Genomic DNA, 23498 nt, shown 5'->3' on the forward strand with positions numbered 1-23498 from the left:
GAAAGAAAGAAAGAAAGAAATGCTTTTTCTCATGGTCTCCTGGAGTGTCTTGACAGGGATTGAGAGGAAGCGTTCCAAGGCATAGTTTATAAGCCTATGTGTCTGTGTGTCTGTCTATCTTTGTAGATCTTCGATTTCTTCTGAAAGAGAGCTGGAGAGATGCGAGGAGAAAGAAGAGGGCAGCAAGAGTGCATAGACAGGACTTCTGAGAATGAAGATTGTCGATGAGAAGGCAAAGGTGAGATAAGAAGAATCGAGAAACGGCTCTCACGAAAGCCTGTTACTTCTGAAGTAGGTGTATTTGCCATGAAGAGTATAGAAGCCCGTCCTTATCCTTTCTATAAGATAGACCTGGTAGATAGAATAGAGCGGTAGACAAGATCGGTAGTGAGCTATGAATGGACGGAAAGTAGGGTGTACGATGCTGTTGTCTATGAATGTACAGTACATGTACATATGTATACGTATAGAGATAGACAGAGGGATATCTTGTCCGTACATGCATTTGTATGTATGTACAGTATACACACACATATATATAGATATGGTGTATACATAGTATAGCTTCATATAGAGAAGTGCGAGGATGGTCCAGAATGCTTTAAGTCTGTGTATGGATTCCATTTCGTCTCCCCCCTCTTTGTGTCTTTGTTTGATTTCTTTCTTGCTCTTTTGTGGCTTGGTGGTGTGCTTCTTATCCTCTTCTTGAACTTGTTCCGAAGCTCCTCAGAGCGTGTGAAGCCCCTGCTGGCTCACCTCATTACAGCAGAGATCAGCGAGATATTCAAGAGCTCCGATCCATCGTCTTCGCTCTTCTTCCTTATGAAAGTTTGTCAACTGTCTTTCTCTGTCTACTTTGAAATCTCTTTTCCGTTTTCTCGATTCGCTTAGTTTAGAAAGGGAGGTGATTTCTTCGTCCTCTTCTTCCTCTATGTCGGAAGAAGAAAGTGAATGTTCTTCGAAGAAGAAATGGTTGTTTTTTTCAAAGAGATCCACCCATATGGGTAAGATCTGAATACAAATTCGACAGAAGGCTTCTTCATCGCCTCGAAGACACTTGGGCAGCATCTCCCTCACAAAGAAGCATGGATCTCTTGAAGAGAATAAGGCGAGAAGCCGTGCTGCTTCGATTGTACAGATCGAAAGAAACTCGCTTTTCTCTCGAAATCTCTTTTTCTCCAGTCGGCCGTTATCACATTCGTCCAAGTATTCTCGCCGTTTGCTTCTTCTCCCTTTGCTAGGAGAGACTGACGCTCTTTGGCCTGGTGGCGAGTCGTCGTTGCTCTCGAGAGATGAAAACAGGGGGAGAGGCCGATTAGTAGAAGGGGGAGGAGAAAAAAGAGTAGAAGAGGCTCGAGAAAGAGAAACAAAGGCGTCTGGTGTTGGGACTGAGGAAAGCGAAGAAGAACATGGTGATGCTGAGAGAAGAAAGGCAAGATCTGTAGCCATAGAGGGAGATTTTTGGAGATAAGTGAGAAGATGCTCTGGCGCTTTTCCGGGATGGGTCAACAAGAGAAGATCAACAAAGGTGGATAAAGATCGTAGAAACAATGCAAGGTGAGAACAAGAAGAAGAAAAGAATGATGTATAGCAACAGCTTGAAGTGCTAGTCGAATCCGATAAGAAACAAGAGGAGGAGGAGGAGGAAAAGGAAGAATAAGCGGAAGAGCTAGGTGGAGGAGATTTGTCTTTGAGAAAGCCTTCTGGAAATCCAAAGAAAAAAGCTCCTGTAAGGGGAAGAAAGAAAGATAAGTTTGAATTAAACCAAAAAAAGATCATAGCACAGCATAAGCCAAAGAAGGCCGCAGGTCGGGCCAGCTGAAGAAATCTCTGGTGTCACAGCAGAGTGGAGAAAGAACTCTGGAACCCCAGTTAGCCTCTTTTATTCTTCTTCGCTCATAAGTTGTGTCTTCAAGAAAAGCAAAGCAAATTCATGAGAGGAAGGTGTGTCTTTGTTGCTGATCGTATGTCAACAAAGGAAGTTCTCATATCCTTTGAGAAGACAAGGACCGCTGAGGGAGTTGGTAAATAGATCATCATGAGAAAGAAGAAGAAAAACCGAGCCGCGCAGTACACTCGTCTTCTCATGGGAGGCTTCCTCAGGTTAGAACTAGCAATTGAAAGGCTATACTAATATTCCTCATGGTGAGAACGAAGAGATCCATCGTCTCGATAACGTCTTTCTTTCCTGCCGCGTCTCCTGAGGTTCTTTCTTAGGACTACTAGATCTTTCAGTATCGATGCATTCTGCTTAAGTGGGTATCTCCGGGGCATTCTGGCCTCTCACCCCACGACCATAGAGGAACAAGGTAGCGGGCAGAGGGAGGAAGTAAAGGCGGACAATCTGTAGAACGGACTCAGCAAAGACTAGTTACCCTCCGACTTCTTGAGTGGAAGGAGGGATGTACGCTCTTATGCTCAGTTGGTGCTTCTCTTAAGGAGAAACGACCACAAAAAAGCAGTAGATGAGACTTCAGCGTGTACACCAAACATGCAAGGGAACGGACGATAATGCGAGTCCCCTCCTCTTCCCGAAGAATCGCAGATCTCTACAGAAATCTGCATAAATGAGATCGGTATATATACATATATCTGATGTACCAATACGGGCCCGCAGACATTTCCTATCTGCATGTGTGTACTGATCCTGTGTTGACACCCGTAGGTTGCCTGTCTTGAGGTCTGAAGTTCAGGCGCTCGACGCACATTCCATCGGGTATGAACGTTCTCGGAGTTTGGTACGTATGAAGGTTCGTATGCTCTTGTGCACACTGTGTGTTTGTCTGTGTGGGTCTATGAACAACAGGTTTCCTAAACAGATGTAGATATACGCACAGTATTTGTTTCACATGGACCTGCCAAGCATGTTTTGGCCCTGTGTGTGTATACATTCTTACAATGCTTACTTACCTCTTCTGAAAATTTCCAGGACAATCGACAACTTTTTCCAGTCTCTCGCTACACCTTCAACGAGGCTCCTTAAGAGGCCTCCTTCGTCTTGTCTCCTAGCATCAGTCCGACTGGAGAATTTTCGTTCTTCACTGTGCATGCCAGCCTTCACATTCAGAACCTCCTCCCTTGCTGTCTCGTGATTTGCGTTCTTTCCGGGGATCCTGGTGGTAACTTCCCCCTTCACTATGTCCTCTGCCCAAAGTCTTAAACCGGCGTAGAACCGAGGAGCATCTTTACTGAAAATTCTTTGGATTTCCTCCCACATACCCCCTTTCTTTTTCACTGCTCTTACGGCTTCCTTCCATGTCAAACCAAAGGCCCTCTCAGCAGCTATCACAAGAGCTTCTTCACAGCTCCGCGCACGTCTCTTGTCAGATGTGAGAAGGCTGCCTTCATGGTTTCGGATCTCAGGAGAAAGAAGAGCGGAAGAACCGCTAAATTGATCTCTGGCATGGTGTGGTTTGTCTCTGCTACTTGTTGACACACCATCTTTTTCACTCTTTACTTCTTTTCTGTCCGTGTCATGGTTGCTCGCCTGGTCTGCGACGACACCGAAGTGTTTCTCCGCTGAACTGGGTCCCATGACCGCGTTTGAGCAGTCGTGTTGGTCATTCGTGTGCAGTCTCTTCAGGTGAGCGTCTCCATCACCGAGAGAAGGAGGAGGCGAGGGAAGTTGGTGTCTCTTCATGGCGTCTTGACTGGGCAGGGGGGGAGCAAGGAACGGAGATCGTCCCCCTTCAAATAGAGTGGTAGCAGTTTTGCTTGAAGCCGCTGAGGGTGTAGTATCTGTATCGAGAAGAAGGCTACTAGCCTGAGGTAAATGTTCCGGGTCTGTTGCATGATCTGGATTCTTTTTATCTAGTGTACCTATTGGTTGCATGGCAGTTGCTTCGCTAAGCTCTACTCCTCCGGTTACACATCTCCTCTTGGCGTTGAGTTCTCCGTGCCCTGCTGCTGCTTCAGGTAGCTGTTGGGTCGAGCCCGTCACTAGTGGACGCGTCACTAGAAGTCGAATAGCGTTGTTGTTAGCCAGCGCAAAGACTTCGGAACTTTCGTTACGAGACTGCGAGGAGTTTCTAGTCCGTGGTAGTAGCGCGCCGTTCTGTAATTCTTTTGAAGAACTTGGACGGCTGATGGACACTGCCGGGATTTCATCTTCTTTTTCAGAGGTGGCACCACTCCGGGAGCACGGATACTTGTGCCGCTCGACCGGGTGCACAAGATTGACTTGAACATGTTCGATTTCATCTGGTTCGTGTGAGGCTGCACGGGACATGTTTCTCTCGTCTGTTCGACGAACTTCCCTGACATGAGCTTGACAGGGCGAGGTTCGTGCACCTGCAGGTGCAGTGGTATGGTCTTTTTCTTTCTTTTCCTTCGAATGCACCATCTCTACGGGCTGCCCATCTGACAGAGGAGGGGAGGAGACGCTCAGGGAAACAAACCTCGGAACTGAAGAGTATGAAGATGAATAGGAAGACGACGAAGAAGAGAGCAGAGGCACACTGGACACGGGAGGAGGTGTTGCTGACGGGGAGAGACTGTTTCTCCTTTTCACAGAGCTATCTTTCCCCGAGAGCCTCTGGAAAGATGAAGGCAGTTCAGAGCAGACAGCAGAAGTACACTGTGCGGGAGGAGGAGCAAAGCGGACAGTAATGAAAGAGGAATGAGCCCGTGCAGGTTTTGCAACAGACTTTGGACTCTGAAGTTTTGGAGACCACGGACCGTGGTCTTTTTCTGGAGGAGGAGATGAGAAAGACTCCAGTGAAGCGGAAGAGGTAGCGTCATGCGGATGAAGCTCAAGATATGAAACTCTCTGAGGTAGGGATTGCTTATCGGAGGACGAGGAAGTTTCGGCTTCACAGGAAAAGGAAGGCCGACAAGAGGAGGACCCGTCAGACTTGCTTCTAGCCTCATTTGTTAAATGTTCGTGCTCTGAATTAGAGGAAAAACTAGGAGACATCTTTGCACGCTCACCGGACTTCCCCGTTTCTAGGCTTTCCCCTGTCGTATCAAGACATCGTCCGCGAACACCATTAGAAGTCGGCAGAGTCTTCTCACGGATAGTTAGTTCAGCGGTAGCAGTACTTGCTCTGCGTTGTCCTCTTGTTCTCCAAGAAACCTCGGACAGACTAGGCTTGGCGAACTGACCGGACGACGAGGAGTGCTTTTCATGCTCAGCCGCTCCGGTGCTTCGAGTCGGAGTTGTACTGGCAGAAACGCGCGGCTTTTCCTCAATCTCAGTAGTATCCCAAGAGCTGCTCATATGTGTAATTGCTTCAGCACAGCGTTGCTGCTTCACTCCTTCCTTATGAGAGCATAGAGGGGTCGTCTCGCGGACCATGTTCTTGACTGGCGTCCATTCCCTCTCGTCGCCCGGTGTAGCGTTGTCTTTGATGTTATCAAAAGTATCAGTAGGCGCACCGTTGTACTTGGTGCATGGGCTCTGTGTGCCACTTGCAGAGACCGAAGGAGACTGAGACGCAGTCCGACACTCGTAGCGTCGGGAAAAACCAAGAGGGCTCGACTTCCGTTTCTGGGACCCGTCAACATTCCCGTCCTGATTGGTGCGCCTAGAGGGGTCGCCTGACTGGGGACAACTTTCTCTTGCATGCTTGCTCTCTCGAGAGCTTGATTCACTGGGTTCATGGTCGACCCTCAGATTGTTTCTTCGTGAGCAGTGTTGTCTGACTGAAGTCATGGGGGTGCACCGGCTGGGCCGTCTAGCTGATTGGGCACTTTCGCTTGTGTCCGTCTCAGCTCCAGTTTCCGACAATACGACTCTAACTGGACTCCCTACCCTCATCGAGATCACGTCGGACCCAAGTAGTCTGCACAGTTCACCAGGGGGGGGAGCGGCACGCCTTGGCTGACCTCCAGGAGGTACAGCATCAGACGCTTGCGGAAGAGGCGGTAGAGTGCCCGACAGAGAAGGAAGTTGTGAGGGGTCGACTGAAGTAAAAGGGACGGTGCCTGTAGTGCCAAGTGCGCGCTCTGATGACGGACCAGCGCTTTTAGAGGACAGAGGTGGCAAAGCGCGCTCGGCGGTAGTGGAAGACTCACCGTCCGGAAAAGCTGCGGACGAGGAGTTACATGACAGAGGAGTGGAGGGATGGAGCGACGAGCGAGCCGAAGAACTGGACGCCCGCCTTCTGGCGCGCGGTTTCGGAATACGAGAGAAGTTACTGGTCTCGGTGCTTTCGTTGGGCACCGCATCGCAGCCGAGAGCGTGGGAGGAATCCGTTGTGGCTGTCCCACTGGACTTCGTTTCATCCACGCAAGCAGAAGACGACGGAGCAGAGCAACTGGGTGGGCAGTGAGATTTCCCTTGTTGTGGGATTTGTAAAGTCGGGGAGCAGTGTTCTTTTCTGTCCGGAGGACGTGAGCAAGCAGAGGGCGATTCCGTATCCGTCTCACGGAGAAGTAGCTCTCTCGATCCAGTCGAGGGGACTCTCTGACCATTAGCACTTGTTGGTTCTTCGAGACGTTCCTGTGTGGGCCGGTCCGAGGAAGGACGTCTCCCCGAAGAGGTAGAAACAGATCCCGGAAAAGGATGTGAGGAGCCGGCAGCTTGTTGAGCGAGGAGCCTGAAAAGAATCGTTGCAGACGCTAGGGGAGAGTTTGTTTCACGCGCTTCGAAAATCTGAGGCGAGTCTTACTACAATGCCGATCTAATCACGGAGAGAGTAATTCCGGCAGGTTCAGTTACTGTGCGCAGCAGCCAAGGTGCAACCCGCCTTGTATAGTGCCACCTCTGCTGAAGTGGCCGATCCTGCATCGTGTAATACGCGAGAGAAAACAATCACGTTCTGGCGAAAGCAGAAGTGGGGTGCCGTACCAGTTGTACCGAGATGCTGGCACATGTCGTGCTCGTAGTTAGAGCCCTCGGACTCCGCAGAACACTGATGGCGTAGCGCGGTTCCCCACTTGCTCCAAGTGGGGTCCCGTCGTGGTCTTCATGTGCCCATGGCAGTAGGAACCACCGGATTGGCCCGTGTTCAGATGATCACATAGAGGAATTGATATATCACCCCGTACTCTCCCCGGTCACATTTTCTGTAGACTGTCAGGGCGAAAGCACGACGCGCAGGTTCCGTGTCCGTAGCCCGGCCTCCCAGGGCTGACTCCTCTCTACCATAGAGTGCTGAGCTGAGGCGGCGCAGTCTATGTAGCTGACTTTCCAATGCATTGCCGAGTCTCGCGCGCCTAGTAGCAGTAGTGAGCTAATGAATCTTTCAGCCGACGCGCCCAAGAAGCAGCACTACGCTCGGGCCCGCCGCCTTCCTAACTTCCATCCTGCTATGATGCACTCCTCATCCAGGATGAAACGAAGCGAGTGCAGGTAGATAATACAAAGTCAGTGTGCTGTAGTCAGTGAGGAGAAGACTACCGGAATTTTCAGTCTACGGCCTATCTTTGTTAGGAATTCATTTCGAACTGGCCTGATTGCATGCCCAGCAAAAGCGGGACAGGCATGTTGGCAGAAGCACCAGATGTCGCTGTTTCCCACGGTGAGTCTTCTTCGGAAGCCCTTTCCTTCGTCTGTTCCCCCGAAGAAGCACTGCGCGGCAGGAGAACTGGTTACCGGCTTGTTTCATCTCACGCACACCCGTGATTTCACATGGAGGCCCCGCGTTGGATGCGCCGGACACCGCAGGGCCAAACTGCTAACCTGGCGGAGTAACCCAGCGTCTGCGCTGGCCGACACCCGCTGCGCTCTTCTTTTCTCTCTAGAGCAAGCTCCTTGTTCACTTTGGCTAGCCAAGACTTCTGACTCTTGTAAATTTGCATTAGAATGGCAGTCAGCACCGTTGTGTCTCCATCTGAGATCAGATCAGCTTCCTCCACTTCCATTGTGACGCCGACTTGGCTCAGTGGCACAATGAGCGCCAGCCAGTTGGCCCGTCTCACTGCTCGCGTTGGTGCCTTGCCTAGAGTGGAAATATCCACACGGAATTCCATTCTCCGACGGAGAAAGACAGCGTTCAGTGCTTGCCCTACTGGAATCCCACTTTCAAACCTCATGGTTGTTTGAGGGCTAAGCAGCGCGAAAGCCCCTTGGATCAACCTGCTGGCCATCTGAGGTTTGGCCACGCCGAGATCCACATAGAAGTTGAATACGTGCAGCGGAAGAGACAGCGCCATGGTGGCAATTGAGAGGCAGGAACATGAAGAGGCCCTGCATCGGGTCGTTACCCGAGTGTACCGCTTATAGCCGACGACGGGAGACAAACACGGACGGAAACCTTATTGAAAAAAAGGCTAGATCAGGGCTGACTAAGGGTGGGTTAGGAAGACAAAATGCCAAGTCATTCCGGGGCTTGAGGAGACAGCATCTCGTGTCTCCTACCGGACAGCGGGACAGCCCGTACGGGCGCTCGGGGCCAGCACTACGGACTTACTGCGGCGCGACCGCTCCTGAGCACCGCACAGAAATCCACCATGACAAAAAAAAAGCCCTCTCTGTAAGAAAGACAGGGTAACATGGCCGGCCGGTCACAGGAACGTGTAAGAAATGTGTCGAGCATGCAGCCCAGCTGGATCACTAAAAAGAACGCGGGGCCCCCTTTTACGGCAGCATACATGGAGGAAGCATGCCGGGGATGTCAAAACAGCGCGAGATCTGCGCTGCCCACACTCCGAGAAGACTGATTGTGTCCACAGAAGCCGAGGTAAACCTAGGGTTCCTGAGTGAGACAAAGATGACGAGGGATCTCTCGTCTCCTGCCCTGCTTGGGTAGGCCGCTTTCGTCTTTGATGAACAACTTTCCGACCTCAGTGCGTCTGAAGGCTAGACTGTGTCCAGGAGATCAATGCCCGGTCGGCACACACAGCCCATTCTCCCATCTTCTTCGACCCACGAAGTCGGGGACACTCTGCAAGTGAAATGAAGAGAAGGCGACTGACAGTCGGGCGCGTCCCGACGTTAAGTTCCCCTCCTTAATCCAGATCTCCGCACAGTACCCACAACGTTCCTTCGACAAGTCTCTGTCCGGGCAATGGTGCGGACGGGAGAGGAGCCATATTAATGACAAAGAGTGGCAATTCTCCCCTCGTTCATAACTCTCTACGGTACTTGCAGCCTGAGTTAGTTCCGGAGGTACTGCAGGTACCGCTAGGAATGTGCGGCTATCCGACTGACAGAGGGAATGTGGGCATGCGCTCGACTCCTTGCAGCCGGCCCTCCTTTGCGTCTTTTTCTGTGTATGTGGTCCCGCGGAGAAGTTCAGCCTTTCAGCCCAAGGCAAAGTGCCTCATCGGAAGCGCTTCCCCAACGACGCAGGCGACCCTTTAGAAAGGCTCGTCACAGGCAATTAGCGTAGTCTACGGTTCTTGGCGGCTGGACCACCTTGTCTAGGTCTCGCTTCGAGGCTTTGTTGGTTGGTTTACTCCATTCGTTCCAGAGAAAACTCCCACTTGTGTCTGGGAACGGCAGTCGATACGCTGTGTGAGCTAACAGCGACCAAGGCTGTTACGGCAGCATGGCTTCAGTTTGAGCTTCTCGAAAGAGTTTACATCTCAAGGCGCAACGTCTCGCAACTCGCGAATCATACGATGCTGTTGGCCACTTCGATCTGCGCACCTTGGACTTCAAATATGAAGGCTCTTGCGCGGCTATAGCACAAGGAAGACTGCAGCTCTTCTTACGCTTATGTGGTTCAGTGCATGTTCCGCTTAGCTTCGGGGCGGTACCGCTCTTAGGCTACTCTGAATGAGCACCCAACAGAAAAGCTGCGTTCGCGCCTTATCAAAATATTTTCTGAACTGGCTAAGAAAACCACTTTTGACCGACTCCAGAGAGCTCCCGCTTTCTCGGCGTTGCTGTAGGTTCTGCGGCAACTCACACTGGACACCCGAGGTCCGAACCAACAAGAGAGAAGGGCTCAGACATGAGCTTCGGTTGTTAGGCGGGCGCCAATCTCATGGTAACAGGAGCTGGGATAGCTTGGTATTCTTACGCGTGCAGTCTCTGAGTAGCAGCTCACACTGTCAAGAACCCAACGTTCATTCTCTGTGCTGCCATTGTCGCCCGCGTGCTACACACTTGCATCACGTGCTACACGAATCTTCCGCGATTTCCGATCTCGCTCAAATAAAGAGATCGCCATCGCCATAGTGAGACTCAGTGTCGATCCAATATGCGCTGAATTCTTGCCGAAAACAGCGCTGCCAGGGACCTGTGTGCCTTGCAAACTCGGGTGCTTAGGCAAACGCACTCTTCCTGAATGAGCGGTGGCGGTTTCCTCAGACTCCCATTGCCTCGTCCGTGCTGTTGGGGGTCCCCCACTCATCACACCTTCCCCAGCGGGTCTGGAAGGAGCTGTATGCACCCTTCTCTGCGTCAGCCAGAATGCAAAATGCGAAGCGAGAGTGCGGCCGACGCGTCATAAGCCTGCAAAGTGCAGAAACACCACCAGGGCCGGACACAAACTGAACGGCTTGAGGTTGGCCATTCAGCACGCCCTTGCAAAAGCTCGTCGGCCGCTCCACTTGCAGCGAGTTGCACCAATCTCTTAGACGACCGCCAGTTAGCGCACGCGCGACATTTTGCAAGTACCTACGGACAAACTGCTAGAAAAAGAAATGTGTATTTTCTTCGGGCGAATGAACGTGTACGCCATCAAATAGCAGAAATATTCGGGATAGCACGAATGGCAATCAGCAGATAGCATTGCTCTCACACGCTCAGCGTTGCCCGTCGGGACCCACTGAGTTCCTCCCTTAGACTAGGCTTTTGAAGGCAACCAGCCTCACCTTGAAGAGTCTGCCCGGAAATCCGACAGGGGTCGCTCCGGAAAGGGGCGGAGGGTTTGCGCGGCTGCAGCCGTGCCTGGCCCGAGGATTGCTCGAGCAAATACTGTGATTCTGCGTGACCGCCTCTTTAGATGACTCAGACAAGGGTTCCCACGCCGGAGAGAAAAGGCAGGATACGAACCAGGAAAGGTGGTTAGCCTACAGGGGGCTGAAGCCCCCCCCCAGATTTCTGCTGTGAGTCTGTTTGGTCTGTCCATGTCTTGCGACGAGACATCCCAGCGCGAGCCAGTGTCTCTCTTTTCGTAAAGTCGCGGGGACTGTTTGCATTCTGTACGAACAAGACTTCTGAATACAAAGTTTGGAAAAGCGAAATCGTCTGCTCGCCTGAGGCCTACTACGGATATACTGGAAAAGCCTCTTTAGGACAAAGTGGCTCTGGCGGCAACCCCTCATACACATTTCAATCTGCCAGCGTTTTTTTGTTTTTCGTGGCTAGGCCAGAGAGTGTTTGTCAACTTCGCTTGTTCTCTCCTGCTCTTCTTTTTCAAGCATTATCATAGTGCTCCTCGCGTACCGGACGGCCTCCGAAGATGAGAAAAGAAAAAGAGGAAAGTGTGCCAGGTCAAACCCCCCGTAGTAACTAGGTCGTTTTCCGTACTGTGCGTTTCCGATCTCCCTCCTGTCTCCATTCGTCCTCAGACTTCACCAGCGACTTTCAGAGATGGGAAACAGTGGTCTTGCTCGTGATAATCTCCTGTGTTTGTTCTTCAGCTGATCACACAGTCTCGTGTCTTCGTGTCCCTTCGGAGCGTTCGGAGAACGCGCCCCAGAGCGTGGACGGAAAAAAATACTCTCCACCTTCTCCTTTTTTCGTCTTTCCAACCATTTCTTTCTGCGTTTCCAGGTTTTTTGTCAATGCCTGGCTTTCTTGTATCGTTCCCTCAGGTGCGATACTTCACACTACAGCTTTATCTCGTGATCCCCGTCCGGAATCTTTTCGTCGCGCTTTGCGCCTTCGGTCATTTCGATCTCTTGCTCTTTCGTGTCTCCATCCGTAAGACGATGACGGCACATCGATTGCCATATTACTTCTGCGTTTCTTCCGAAGGTCTCCATTCTTCTCAGGAACTTCATCATCGTTTCTCGCGTACTCTCCAGACATGTTCTTCTTTGTCATGTCGTTGATCGGTCTCCAGTCGTCCTCCGGCCGTCCTCTTCATGTTCACCACTCCTCCTCCACTGACATCTTTTCTTCTCCTCGCTCATCTACCTCGCCTCACATTCGCCCTGTGTCCGCTTCCCTCGTTCTCTGTCTTTCTTTTTCCCTACTGTGGTACGTGAACCTGAGCTGCTCGGCTTCACCATCCCCGGCTCCGCCGTTCTCAGCTTCCCTCTCCTCTGTGTCGAGCTCACGCACAACACACAAGTCTATCTCTACTTTGTTGCGAGCGGGAGCTCATGGTTCTTCTCTTCACTCCTTCCCCACCAGAAGTACATCATCCTCGCCGCCAAGGCTATCACCTTTGACAAACCGACGACAGTGTGGAAGGCATCTCCTTCACGGACATCTACGTACCTCCGGAAGAAGGCATCTGTCCTTCACTTCAGACTCTTTAGAAGAAACAGGTTTGCGTCGCGATTCTTTCCGAGACGATCAGCTGAGACGGAACGGGATACCCTGCACAAGAAAGGAGACAGTAGAAGAGACGACACGGCGAAAAGAGGAACCTACCCACTTCCTATCTCATTCAGTGTGTAAATGGTCAGATTATCTTCTTCTGTCTTTTCTCTCTCCTAGTTGCGCCGGGCTCGTTTCAGGAACTACAGCCTGCGTACCAGCAAGCTTGCACCGGCGGTGGAAACCCTGTACAGTTGCCAAGCCGGTGAGGAGATTCTCCGGTGGAACTATTCCTCGCTGTCATTCCAGGTGCGCAAAAACGCCGGAGAGGGAGAGGGCGGGGGGAGTGCTAGTTCTTTTGCCTTTACGTTGTCCAGCTGCCTGGAGCTCTTCTTTTTTGGAGGTTCCGACCGTAGTGTAACTTCTCTATCTGCTTCTATCAGGTCTGTAGGAATCTGCTTGTACATATACAGGTCTATGGTGTATCGTCGCGATATTCGAAGTACATTTATAGGTATCGTCTCAGCTAAACGCATGAACAAAGAGACTTCTGTACCTCGACACAAGCATTTTCTCCATTCATCAGAGGGAGATCTGTGTTCATCCAATGTGTTACTCTCCAGCAGAAGATAGCGAGTTTCACGAGAAATGAGACTATGAATCTCTCGCGGGCTTTGGTGTAGATGTGAAGTAGCCTCTTGTCTCTACAGATGTTTATGTTTTCCTTCATGCTGGGCTTTTCCTGAGGCTCACGGCTGTATAGACATCACCTCAGCCAAGTCACAGAAAAGACAGATAGCAAGTTCTCGGTTGGTTTCGTTTCATGTGTGCTAGCGTGAGACCAGCTGGGGCACGAGAAGGCTTTTCTCCTTACGTAAATCTCTAACGAAGAAGGATTGTGTTGTGGCTGTGTCCAAGTAGAGTGAAAGGAACGGAGGGTAAGGCAAGAAAAGGCCTCTCATTCATGAGAGACTTTGATCTACATGATCAAGTTACGAGGAAAGAATACCTTCGGTTCTCCTTTCGAATATCCTCAATGTTCGACAGGCTTCATTTTGTATCGCATACTTCCTCTCTTTCAAGGAGGAAAGGTGGATTTCTAGTCGATGTAGAAACTTTCTCTCCTTCTCCACTCTCTGGCCTATCATCAACGGCATACCGAGAGTCCTCACATGATGAAACGCACGAGTTTTCGCTTCTCAAGGCCAGTGCCAATCGCGCCCCGAGGGATGCCAAGGAAAAGGCAGGTCGCGTGCCTCGCTCCGAAGGCCATAGAGGACAGAAAGAAAAGGGATCATCGGAGGGAATCTGCTGGTTAGAGGATGACAATGAAACTCCCGAATCTCCGTACAAAGATAAGCGCGTTTTAACGGGTTTCCAGGTATACAGCATATATAAGCTTTCTTGTACGAAACCTTGCAAAACTCTCAGTGTCTCTTTCTTAGACTTTGGTCTGTGTGTGGCAGTATGAGAACAGCCCAGAGAAGAAACTTATTCGTCCCGCCGTGAGCGAGAAAAATCTACCTTTTCTACTCGCAGTGCTCCTCTTTTGTACCAACAGAGGTTCCAACGTACCTGTAGAGGGAGCAGGAGACAGACGCAGGAATAAGGTTGCTCTTAAGCCGGAGTGAGTAAACCTCTATATTAGATCATGGATTCTATCATTCCTCTCTGTTTGAGCGACTGTCTTGAGGCATGTTGATCTAGCTGAAGCTTCATGAGAATCGGCGCGAGCGGATAATCTAAGAAAGACCCTGCCTTCTTGTGCTGTTCCTGAGTACCGAGCTACGTCGATTTCGTTGGAGTACGTGTGACCCTCGGAAGTCTCCTTTACAATAAACAGTCTTGCTCCCGTCTTCACATGTGAGTGAGAGCCGGCTCAGTGATTTAGAATTGTATTGTGTATATCATTTCAGTCACTGAATTGGTACTACTTGGCACGTTTCGAGATACCCCTGCAGTCGTCTACCTCTTTCTGTAGAGCGTGTCAACCAGGGAGAAGAGCGTACAAATAGAAGACGAAGAGGACAGGAACTTTCGGAATCGCGATCTCAGTGTACGAGGTGTCTGTATTCTCTCAGCCCAGTGGATTTCTACACTTGGGAAACCTTTTAGCTGCTCTTCTGCCCATAAGAGAGCTTCAAGCCAGGGCCAGAGCCCAGGTCACCTGCTTGATCGGAGATTTACATGCAACCTTCGGGAGACGTCATCGGGACAGGATCGAGATCAACGCGAAGAGCAGCTTCGGGTCTAGGACGTTGCCGAACTCCACGGGTCCCGAGATAGTATTAGGCTCCAGCGATGAGGTGGAAGTAGGACTCGAGAGATCTCTGTGCTGTGGCGGAAAAACAACGCGCAGAGACACCTTTCTCAAAGCACCCTCCAACAGCAGAGACGGTGGATGCCTTCACGGGAATATTCTAGACGCCATTGCAATGATCCTGGCTACTGGAGTAGAGCCTGCCCTCATCGACGGGGACGAAGACAAGAACAAGACTGTCTTTGCTGTTCAAAGCCTGGTTCCCGAGCACACCATGGTGGCCACTCTCCTCATGGGCACCACCCCTCTTGGTAAGCAACACCTGACACGCAATGTGCTTCAGCACGGACACCTGCAGATACGTAACCAGGGGAGTCTAGAAAGAGAGCCAGTGAAGTGCGGGCGTTCTTTTCGCGGCATATAACAGCGCCGAGCCTATTCCAAGACGACGGATGACCGCGCGCTCGCCGTCACTGTCTCACCTGTAGAAGAGACGCTTTAGACCATGTTTGTATTGCCTGCCGCGAGGTGCTGGGGATGTCTGCTGCAAGGAGGCAGGCCATTTGGGGAGTACCCGGTTGTCTGTTTTTCCACTGTTACGCCAAGCTTCATACTTGTAAATTGTCAGCCTCAGTTCTCACGTGTAGACGGCTGCCTGGGTGACAGGCGCCATGCGAGCTTACTAGATTTCCCCCTCTCCCGTCAACTGTTTACCGCCATGAACAGCCACACGGGACCCTGGCAAGAAAGACAGGCCTGCTGACTGGCTTCGCTGTGGTCTCTGAGAAATACCGCGGTCTTTATGGAGCCTATCCTTTACAGTGCCGGTCTCAGCAGCCCACCGCAGAAAGCGGCGCTCCACACCGCTCAGGAGAGTAATCGGAATTTGCCCTGTGTATGTCTCTGGCTTCGTTTCCTGCTGTCGGCCACTGTCTTCGCCGCACCCTTAGCGTGGCTTGACAGGTGCACAGCCGCGACAGCAAACATCCGTCGGGCTGAAAAGGGAACTCTTGGCCCCGGCTTGGATGGGAGAGGCACGAGAACCGAAGGAACGCCTCAGCATTCGCCACGGGAAAGGCCGGATGTTGGCATGCGTTTCTACCCGCTGTTGGTAAGACTCTTGGAAGGCTGCAATTTCAGGAGAACACGCGCAGAGTGACAGCCAACGAGAAGCTTGTCTTGGGCCCTCTTCGTTCTACTTCCTTTGTTTCGGTGTTATACCGTAGAGTCTTTCTACATAGGCTACCATCACGGTGTTGACTGGCCAGTGTGTGGTCCTAGGTATGACTCTTACAGTTTGGTCCGCTTTCCGTCTTCGCGACAAGTGGTGTCGGACTGGAATCACGTTCAACGAGAGGAAAGAACGACTGAAGCGACAGCAGATACACTGCGCAACAGACAGTCATCCCATGTAGTCTAGGTGGTTAGGATACCCGGCTTTCACCCGGGCGACCCGGGTTCGAGTCCCGGCGTGGGAAACTTTTTACCTCCGTCTGCGAATGACAAATCGTGGATAAGCCAGTCGTAAAGACCAACAGCGGTTGTGCAAAGGATGGAGAAGAAGCATTTCTTTTGGGTGAAGGAATGTTTTGAACGGCTGTAACACTGGCGGGTCCTGGTTTGTTCTCCCCCTGGTACTGTAGGAAGTATCACTAGAAGTTTTATTCAGAGCACAGATCTTTCAGGATTTTTCACGAAGCAAATATCGTCGGCGTCCTTTACGTACTCCCGTATGGCGGAGGTTCAACATGATCTGTGGTTTTCGTGTTTGCGCAGCAGCCAAAAGCATATTGCGTTGAGAGAGGTTTACAGGTGTTGGGCGTCTCCAAGGCATCACAAGCCAGTGTGACCTTAGAGGCTGCTGCCGCGGAGTCACGATCCGAGTGTATGTACGTGTTCAGCTTTTCTGCTTGCGTGTAGTTAGTAGTTGTATCTTTATACGGGCATACCTCGACAGGGAGCTTGTCAGTCGGTGCCTACGGTGCCGGTAAAATAGTCCTTTTCGGTGTCCAGGGGGACCGCCACTCTTGACCTATACGTTCGGCGTTGTCCGCGTATCAGAGCGGCTGTTGCTGGGGCAACTTACATACGGCTCCTACGAATCTATTCGCTTTACCTTGCATCTCCGAGTACGAGGACGTGGACTGTGAGGCACGTCAGATGCGTAGGTGTATGTCTACGCCCGTGATTTCTGATCGGATGTCAAGTTGCGTGGCTGTTGTTCAGCGATACTATGTTGATCTTCTCTGGATCTTGAATTGTGCAACATTACGTGTAGATGGCAGCGGACATCTTGGCTCAGCGCGCTGAGTTTGTTCTCGTGGGAGACGACCAGAGGCAGCACCTTGAGTTCACCCGTCAGGCTGCACGCCGTTGGAACAACGTTTTTGGTTCGCCGTCGTGTGGCCCGCCGCCGGCTTCAGTTCAGTCTGCTTTCTCTGGTTCTGCAGCCACTCTCAGCAGGGGCCCGGCTTGCTCAGAAATTCAAGCGTCTGAAGACTTGCTTCGCCTGCCCCGGCTCCTCGGAGCGAAGCGCATTTGCGCACGCCTGGGCGACCTTGAGTTCCCCGAGAGGAAGATGAGCAAAAGCAGTGTAGAGTGGAGTGAAAGGAACTCGCTTATTACGACAGCAGGAAAAGGCAGCGGCCGCGAGGGAAGGGGGTGTCTCTTTTTGACGGACACTCCCGATGCCATCGCCGAAAAGATCGCCAAAGCAAAGACAGACACAATCCAAGGCACGTTCAGACACCAGAAAAACACACTCTAAAGACTGCTATATGTGGACCCACAGCAGAGACCGCATCTGAAGGAGCCAAGATTCCTGAAGCAATGCTAGGTCAACGGTGATCGGTCTCCGCCTCTCCCGCTACTGGCGCCGGTATCGAGATGAGGCACATTTTCTCTAAGGAGTTATGCGCTTCGCCACACTTCGCTATTTTTGGATCGTTCATTTCACTTGCTGACCTTGTCTTGTGCGTGTCTCTTGCTATACTAGAAAGTAACCATAGGCAAAGCCGAAGGCGACGTCATTTTGAGGCGCAGGGGTAGCACAAGAAGTCTGGCGCTATCCGTCCCAGGTTGCTTAACTCTATAGATGTCCAAGAAGCAAAGCCAGTGGATCGGAACTGAATTCTTCTGCTGGAGATGATCTTGTGCGCTACCGCGTCCTTTTCAAAACCGTAATACCCTGTGCTTTTGCTGACTCTCAGGACTGACGTACACGGACAGGGCATCTCGAGCGAATGACCGCCCTGCCTGTCAGAATCTGCTGCATATTTGGAGCGCGGTGACTGGTGAGACGCCTCACGCGGCTGCTTGTCGCTTCGCGTCTGCATCTTGGGAGACCTTCAAGAAAGACTTAACCGCGCAAGTCATCGATTTCCTGTCACCGATACAAAGGTGCGTCTAGGACCAGCGTCGGTCAGTGTGCAAATGATCAGGCTGCCAGCCATAGCCAGTAAGTGTGAAGCATGGACGTGCTCGGTTACGCAACGGTAAACGCAGTTATACTCCGAGCTGACAGTTCTTTCAAATATCTTTATCTTCAGTCGCACCGCCACCGATGCAAAAACACTGTCTGGACATCTGTCTTGTGTACTCAAGTTACTAACTGGTTGTGGTTCTCTACAAACCAGTACCAGAATTACCCTTTTTCTCTGTTTTTTGCAGCCGTTTCAGAGAGATTCGCCCTGACCTGACGTACCTGGGTCAGGTGATCCGACAAGGTGCAAGAGCTGCACGTCAACAAGCTTGCTCAACTGTTAAACACATGCAGGATGCCATGGGATTTGTGATGCTTCATCAGTTGGCCAGTGACGTCGAAAGAAGGCAGCAGGTGTAGTCTCGTGCGCCCCTCCTCTGCGACGTCGTCATTCTACTCCCCGGACACAGTCGGGAAAACCCACGCAGTGCGCTTCATGGATCCCTGATGTGTAAAAGTTCCCGCCTTCAGCGCCCGAGTGCAGACTTCCTCGGGGTGTATTGAACTTATGTCGGTTTACTACTTGATACGGTCGCTTTCTCAGGCTGTTTGAATGGCCCGACGATGTATCGTAAACGGGTCCCTGGAAAAAGTGGTGAAAGGTGATGGCTATAGCACGCTTGCAGTGGCTACCGGAACGGAATAAACGCGCCTGCCCGCCTCGTTGAACGAACTACACTCCGAAATCGAGAGGCTTTCCGTTCAGCGGGGCAGTCCAGGAGGCACACCATGACTACTTCCTGAAGACGAGAAGGAAGAACTCGCAAGCATAGAAATAGACTTTCACCCCGTTGTGGCACTTTCCTGTCCCGCACTTTTCGCTTGCTTGTGCTGTTAGCGGGAAAAGCGTTACACTTCCACGTGGATGGTACCGAGCGGACCCAAACTGGAAAAAACACGCATTTCCAAGCGCGGCGATTTGGGATAGCTTCGGCGACCGTAATCTCACGAAGTCCTTTGTTGGCTTTCTTTAAGCCGAGGACGTTTTTTCATAATACAGATTACCCGTCACGCATGCCACATCAAAAAGAGAAGCTCAACTACTGCGCCAACCGACCTCAGTAGGGTGGCATCGTATGGACTAAGTTGTGGGCTGTCCTCCGATGTCAGTCGGCACCTGGACTAAGGGATTTGGATCTTACGCCTATTTGCAGGAATTCGATCTTTAAGTACCCGAATGTTCTTGCGTCAACTCGGGGTCAGCTCAATCCTCACGGGAGGCGCACACGTACTAGAGTAAGCGCGCCCGTTCCCTCTTGTGGATGGATACGCACCACTCGTTCTGAAGGCAGTTAGCACGGGGGCTCGTCGTTACGGGAGGTGTGCGAGGGCTGTACGACTATCGTGAGGCTGGTTCGACAGTAGATACCAGTCGGGAGACAAAATGTCAAGGGTTTGACCAACTAAAACGTTGCACCAGGCCAGCTGTTCTATATCGCCCTGCTGTCCGAGGCGAGTGCGATTCTGCACTTAGGGCGAGACACGCTGTGCCATCCGGCTTCTCGTACTCACTCGGTACAGTCTTTGAGGCATCTTTCTCCTAGCAGCAGTGAGGGCACACCGGTGTTCCGACCCTCAAAGCATGACCGTACGCGTCGTTGGGCCAGCAGGCAAGGACAGCCACCAAATCCACCCAAACCACACGAAGACGACCACGGGGGGCAGCGTCCCGAGAAACTTCAGACCATGGGAGCAGTGGACCGTAGACCGGCCTCACACAACGTTGTAGCGACTGCTGGTTGGATACCTGGGAGGCACTGTTCTGAAGACCACGTGCTGACCGCGGTTGCAGGCGTATTCGAGAGCCTCTTGCAACTAACGCAACCTTTGTCGCGGGGCATCTATCGCCGTGGTCGTGTAACAGGGTGAGATCCTCGCAGCAGTCTCGGACTACTCCGCCCGTCCAGTTACGTCATTGCGAGGTTGTCCTCCGCAGCCGGGTACGGTGTGTCTCACGCACGTGTGTGTGCAAAAGCTTGAATGAACTAAGTGGGAAACTCTCGAGCCCGAAGGTTCCGTGCTTTACATCACTCCTCTTAGCCAAGGAAAGTTCTGGCTGTCTGTAGACGTCATGGGCAGCTGCGAACAGGTTATCGCGGGGTGTCACTGATAGGGGGTTGGCACCACAGATCGCGACGACAGCCAGAGCGTAGCAGACCACATCTGGGGCCTTGATACGAGCGGAGGCAACGTTTCTCCAGGAAAGCAAATTACCCCTGGACCTCGAACGGTCGAAAAAAAGACAGCGAATCCTCGGGCTTCAAAGGATCAACTGCGAGCGGTGGCGCGGCTCGACTTCACTTTTTGTTGCGTCATTTCGCAAAGCATTCCATCTTCTGCTTGCATCCCGCGATACTCGGAGACGTTCCAACTTTTGGCCCTTCTTTGTCGTCCCTGCTGTGTTCGATAAGAAACTTACGAATTTTCATCACTCTCCGTACAAGCTCTGCCGTCCTTTGTCGGTGACAAGAGCAGGGCGGACGATGGCCGTGTCACTCGCACACACCACTGGCACCGCTGATTTTTTTTATGCAGACTTCTCCTGCTTTTCTCAGCAGATGCTGCGAAACGATTGCTTTCCATACTGACGTATGTTTGCCGTAGGAAATCTTGAAAGGAAAGCTGTCATCATTGAGTCCTCGTGCCGGGGCAACTTTCCTCCCGGCCCCTGACGCGCGCGTGGTCATCCCATCGTCACTTGAGTAGTAGCCACGTTCTTCTCATTTCCGACTGTTGTGTAGTCTCGTTTCTATGACCCAATCTGTGTTGTCCATTCGTGTCTCCGGTCCCCTCTGAAGTCCCGTGCAAACTGCTACATTTCTCTTCGGCCCAGGACTTGTTCCTCGGGCTGGCTGGAAAGCCGGGTCTGAAGGCCTGCCCTCCCGTCACACGAGCTTCTTCAGCGGTTCGTCTCAGCTCGTCTCCGCGGGTGTCTTCGTATATCCGCTTAGCCTTTTTCTCTTCCCAGCCGCATTCCGTCGCAAGCAAGGTCTTCTGTAGACAACAGTACTTCATTTGTTGTCGCGAGAATCCGTAGAGACGCGGAAGTGAATCAAAAGGCTCGTGCTGGGTGCATGCACTCCTTGTGTCTTCCTTAGCCTCTCCAACCAGGACATTAAAATTTCGTTTTTCTTTTTTCTTCACCACCCGTATCTTGTATTTCCTTACCAAGATGCCGTCGATTCGAGATGAGGTTTCGTTTGGTGAGTCAACTCCTCGATGCCGCCAGTGTAGGCTCAACACACCATTGAAATCCACTTACTGCTTCCGCAGCTTGACAGCCACGTGTATGCTCGGCAGGATTTCCGTCTCACACAACTCCGTGGACCACTTTTCTTTCCAACGGTTTACGGCCGTCAGGACGGCCGAACTACGTGCTGGGCGACCAGTCCTTTTTACTGTACAGCCGGTTCCTCTCATGGTGTTGCCTAGATCTCAGCTATATGTACGCCAGGATGAAGTCTGGGCTCGAGCGCGTTCGCCATCCGGGAACGCAAACAGAGGAGACGCTCCTCTACCCGGACCTCACTGTCGGTCGTTTTCCCGGCTGCAGGATTCTCTCCGCTCGTAGTGTATCTTTTTAAAGGATGGTTGTATATATCAGCGGCGTCCCGCTCACTGTTCGTATTTCGATCGGGGATTCTAGCAGGGAGAACAGGAAGAGGCAGTCAGAGAATTCCTGGGGCATCAATTCCGGTTGGTAACTCTAGAGCGTGCTGTGGCAGTGTACGTGAAGTCGACTTGTATTCACGCTGGTGGTGACGTACGGTTGCATACAGCCGGGATATTCTTTGTGTGTTTTCCTTGTTGCTCCTTCATAGAAAAGAGGACAGCGGAGGCTCACCGCATACGCGCCAAGTACCCCAACCGTATTCCCGTCATTTGTGAGAAGGCACCACGGTCTGACCTCCCGGTAATCGACAAAAAGAAGTAAGGCGCTCGGATCGCTGTCGCCTGCCTCATCTGAGTTCTCCGTGTGCTGCGTGGTGCTGTTCTCCATAAGATTTCTTTCGTAGAGCTGGTCTTTTTCTTCTCGTAAGTACCGCGTGTATACACACCAATCAGCGGTCGGCATGCACTTTAAAAGACTCAATTCTTAGAGCCGCGAATGTAGGTTGTTGGGATTGTAAACCTAAGGTGATGACAGGAACGTAAGGGGCTAAATGTTGTAAGGTGATTGAATATACACCAAATGATAGGCTTCACTGCAGCACGGCCAACATGCAAATCTGTGAGCACAAATCACATTGGCTGTCCTGATAGGAATAGCTCATTTTCCAGATTCTGCTCGGACCGCGTTGGTTTCGTATGTATATAGACCAGGGTGTTGTAGAGGTGCATGCCTGTTCATCACTTTGTTCCTCTCCGTCTTCGCGCGGTGGTCTTCGATAGCCCAGAACCATACAACGTATCTTTTCCTTTTCACCTCGTCTCTTAAGAGTGTCGATGAAGCGGCGTGGGTTTAGGGTTTGGGGGCTTACCGACAGACTATCCGATGCTTTCTGGCCCCACATACAGAGGACTCTTGAGCTTTGCTAGGGGGCTCGCCGACGGAGTGCCCCTTGTTTTTTGGCGCCTCATGTAGTGGACCCGCAAGCACATTTGCTAATGTCTCACTGACAGACTATCCGATGTTTGCTAGCCCCTCGTATAGAGGACTGTTGAGCTCTCTTGCTTCTTTTCAAACTTTAGACCCTTTGTAGCCTGAAGTTTCTGGGAACTCTTGTTACTTCTTTCTGTGACTGGTAACGTCTCTTATAAGGGTCTACATCTCGTAGAAGGGGTACCGAGTTGAATGAACAGAATGTTCTTCGGGATCTCTTTCTTCTGTCTTCAGATTTCTAGTCCCGATGAACATGCTAGTAGGAGAGTTCAAGTACATCATACACAAGCACATCAACCAGTGCGCGCAGAACAGCGGCTTGCCTCTAACGCACGAGAAGACGATTTATTTGTTCGTGGACAACACAGCTCCAAAAGCCGGAGCCCTCATGCAGGAGGTGTATGAACAACATGTCGCAGACGACGGCTTTCTCTACGTCGAATACTCTTCAGAGAATACCTTGGGCTGAGACTCGTGGTGGTGGTGGTGGTGCCGACGACATGTGTGTGTGTGTGTGTTAGAAGAAAGGGGGGGCAAGAAATTCTCAGCCAGAAACCACGTGGCCGGAGCTTGCACCCACGGACATGGGTGGACGGAAGAACTGATATGCCGTGTAGCTCGCTGGCTGGCTGGCTGCTGAGGGGCTCACCGACAGAGCATCCGGTGTTCTTTAGCCCCTTATATAGAGGACTCTTGAGCTCCTTTTCTTCATTGTCACTTCCAAAGGAGGCTGTGGGTGTTTAGAGGGGTGGATCTTCTCTTTCACGTGTTTGTCCGTGCGAAGTGGAAGTACTGGGGAGGGAGGGCGGGTGGCAATTGAGTACACATA

The 23498-nt window shown here is 51.6% G+C and overlaps 4 protein-coding genes across 4 annotated transcripts in view; 2 read left to right on the forward strand and 2 right to left on the reverse strand.

The window, feature by feature from the left end:
* Positions 1–7914, reverse strand: part of CSUI_000406 (uncharacterized protein) — a gene marked incomplete at its 5' end in the record, with an annotated part of 31728 nt that extends 23814 nt beyond the window's left edge. Inside the window, 3 exons of the mRNA XM_068060640.1 lie at positions 757–1727; positions 2911–6539; positions 7625–7914. Coding sequence (XP_067927384.1) covers positions 757–1727; positions 2911–6539; positions 7625–7914 — 4890 coding nt within the window. The remainder of the gene's footprint in view (positions 1–756; positions 1728–2910; positions 6540–7624) is intronic.
* Positions 7915–9874: 1960 nt separating this feature from the next.
* CSUI_000407 (uncharacterized protein) lies at positions 9875–11035 on the reverse strand. The gene is made up of 2 exons (XM_068060641.1): positions 10708–11035; positions 9875–10345 (listed from the first exon to the last, which is right to left on the reverse strand). Exons 1-2 carry the CDS (start codon positions 10962–10964, stop codon positions 10198–10200), a joined length of 405 nt encoding a protein of 134 aa, XP_067927385.1. The 5' UTR covers positions 10965–11035; the 3' UTR covers positions 9875–10197.
* Positions 11036–11104: 69 nt separating this feature from the next.
* On the forward strand, positions 11105–18426 carry CSUI_000408 (tryptophanyl-trna synthetase; the record flags this gene model as incomplete). The annotated part of the gene is made up of 7 exons (XM_068060642.1): positions 11105–12634; positions 13362–13706; positions 14407–14896; positions 15536–15696; positions 16864–17320; positions 17795–17984; positions 18255–18426. The coding sequence occupies exons 2-7, from the start codon at positions 13362–13364 to the stop codon at positions 18424–18426; spliced, it is 1815 nt and encodes a 604-aa protein (XP_067927386.1). The 5' UTR covers positions 11105–12634.
* Positions 18427–20271: 1845 nt separating this feature from the next.
* Positions 20272–23458, forward strand: CSUI_000409 (autophagy-related protein 8 atg8). The gene is made up of 3 exons (XM_068060643.1): positions 20272–21269; positions 21846–21996; positions 22904–23458. Exons 1-3 carry the CDS (start codon positions 21239–21241, stop codon positions 23136–23138), a joined length of 417 nt encoding a protein of 138 aa, XP_067927387.1. The 5' UTR covers positions 20272–21238; the 3' UTR covers positions 23139–23458.
* Positions 23459–23498: the final 40 nt, after the last annotated feature.

The sequence above is a fragment of the Cystoisospora suis genome (genome assembly GCF_002600585.1).
Source record: "Cystoisospora suis strain Wien I chromosome Unknown contig_173, whole genome shotgun sequence".
Lineage (NCBI taxonomy): Eukaryota > Apicomplexa > Conoidasida > Eucoccidiorida > Sarcocystidae > Cystoisospora > Cystoisospora suis.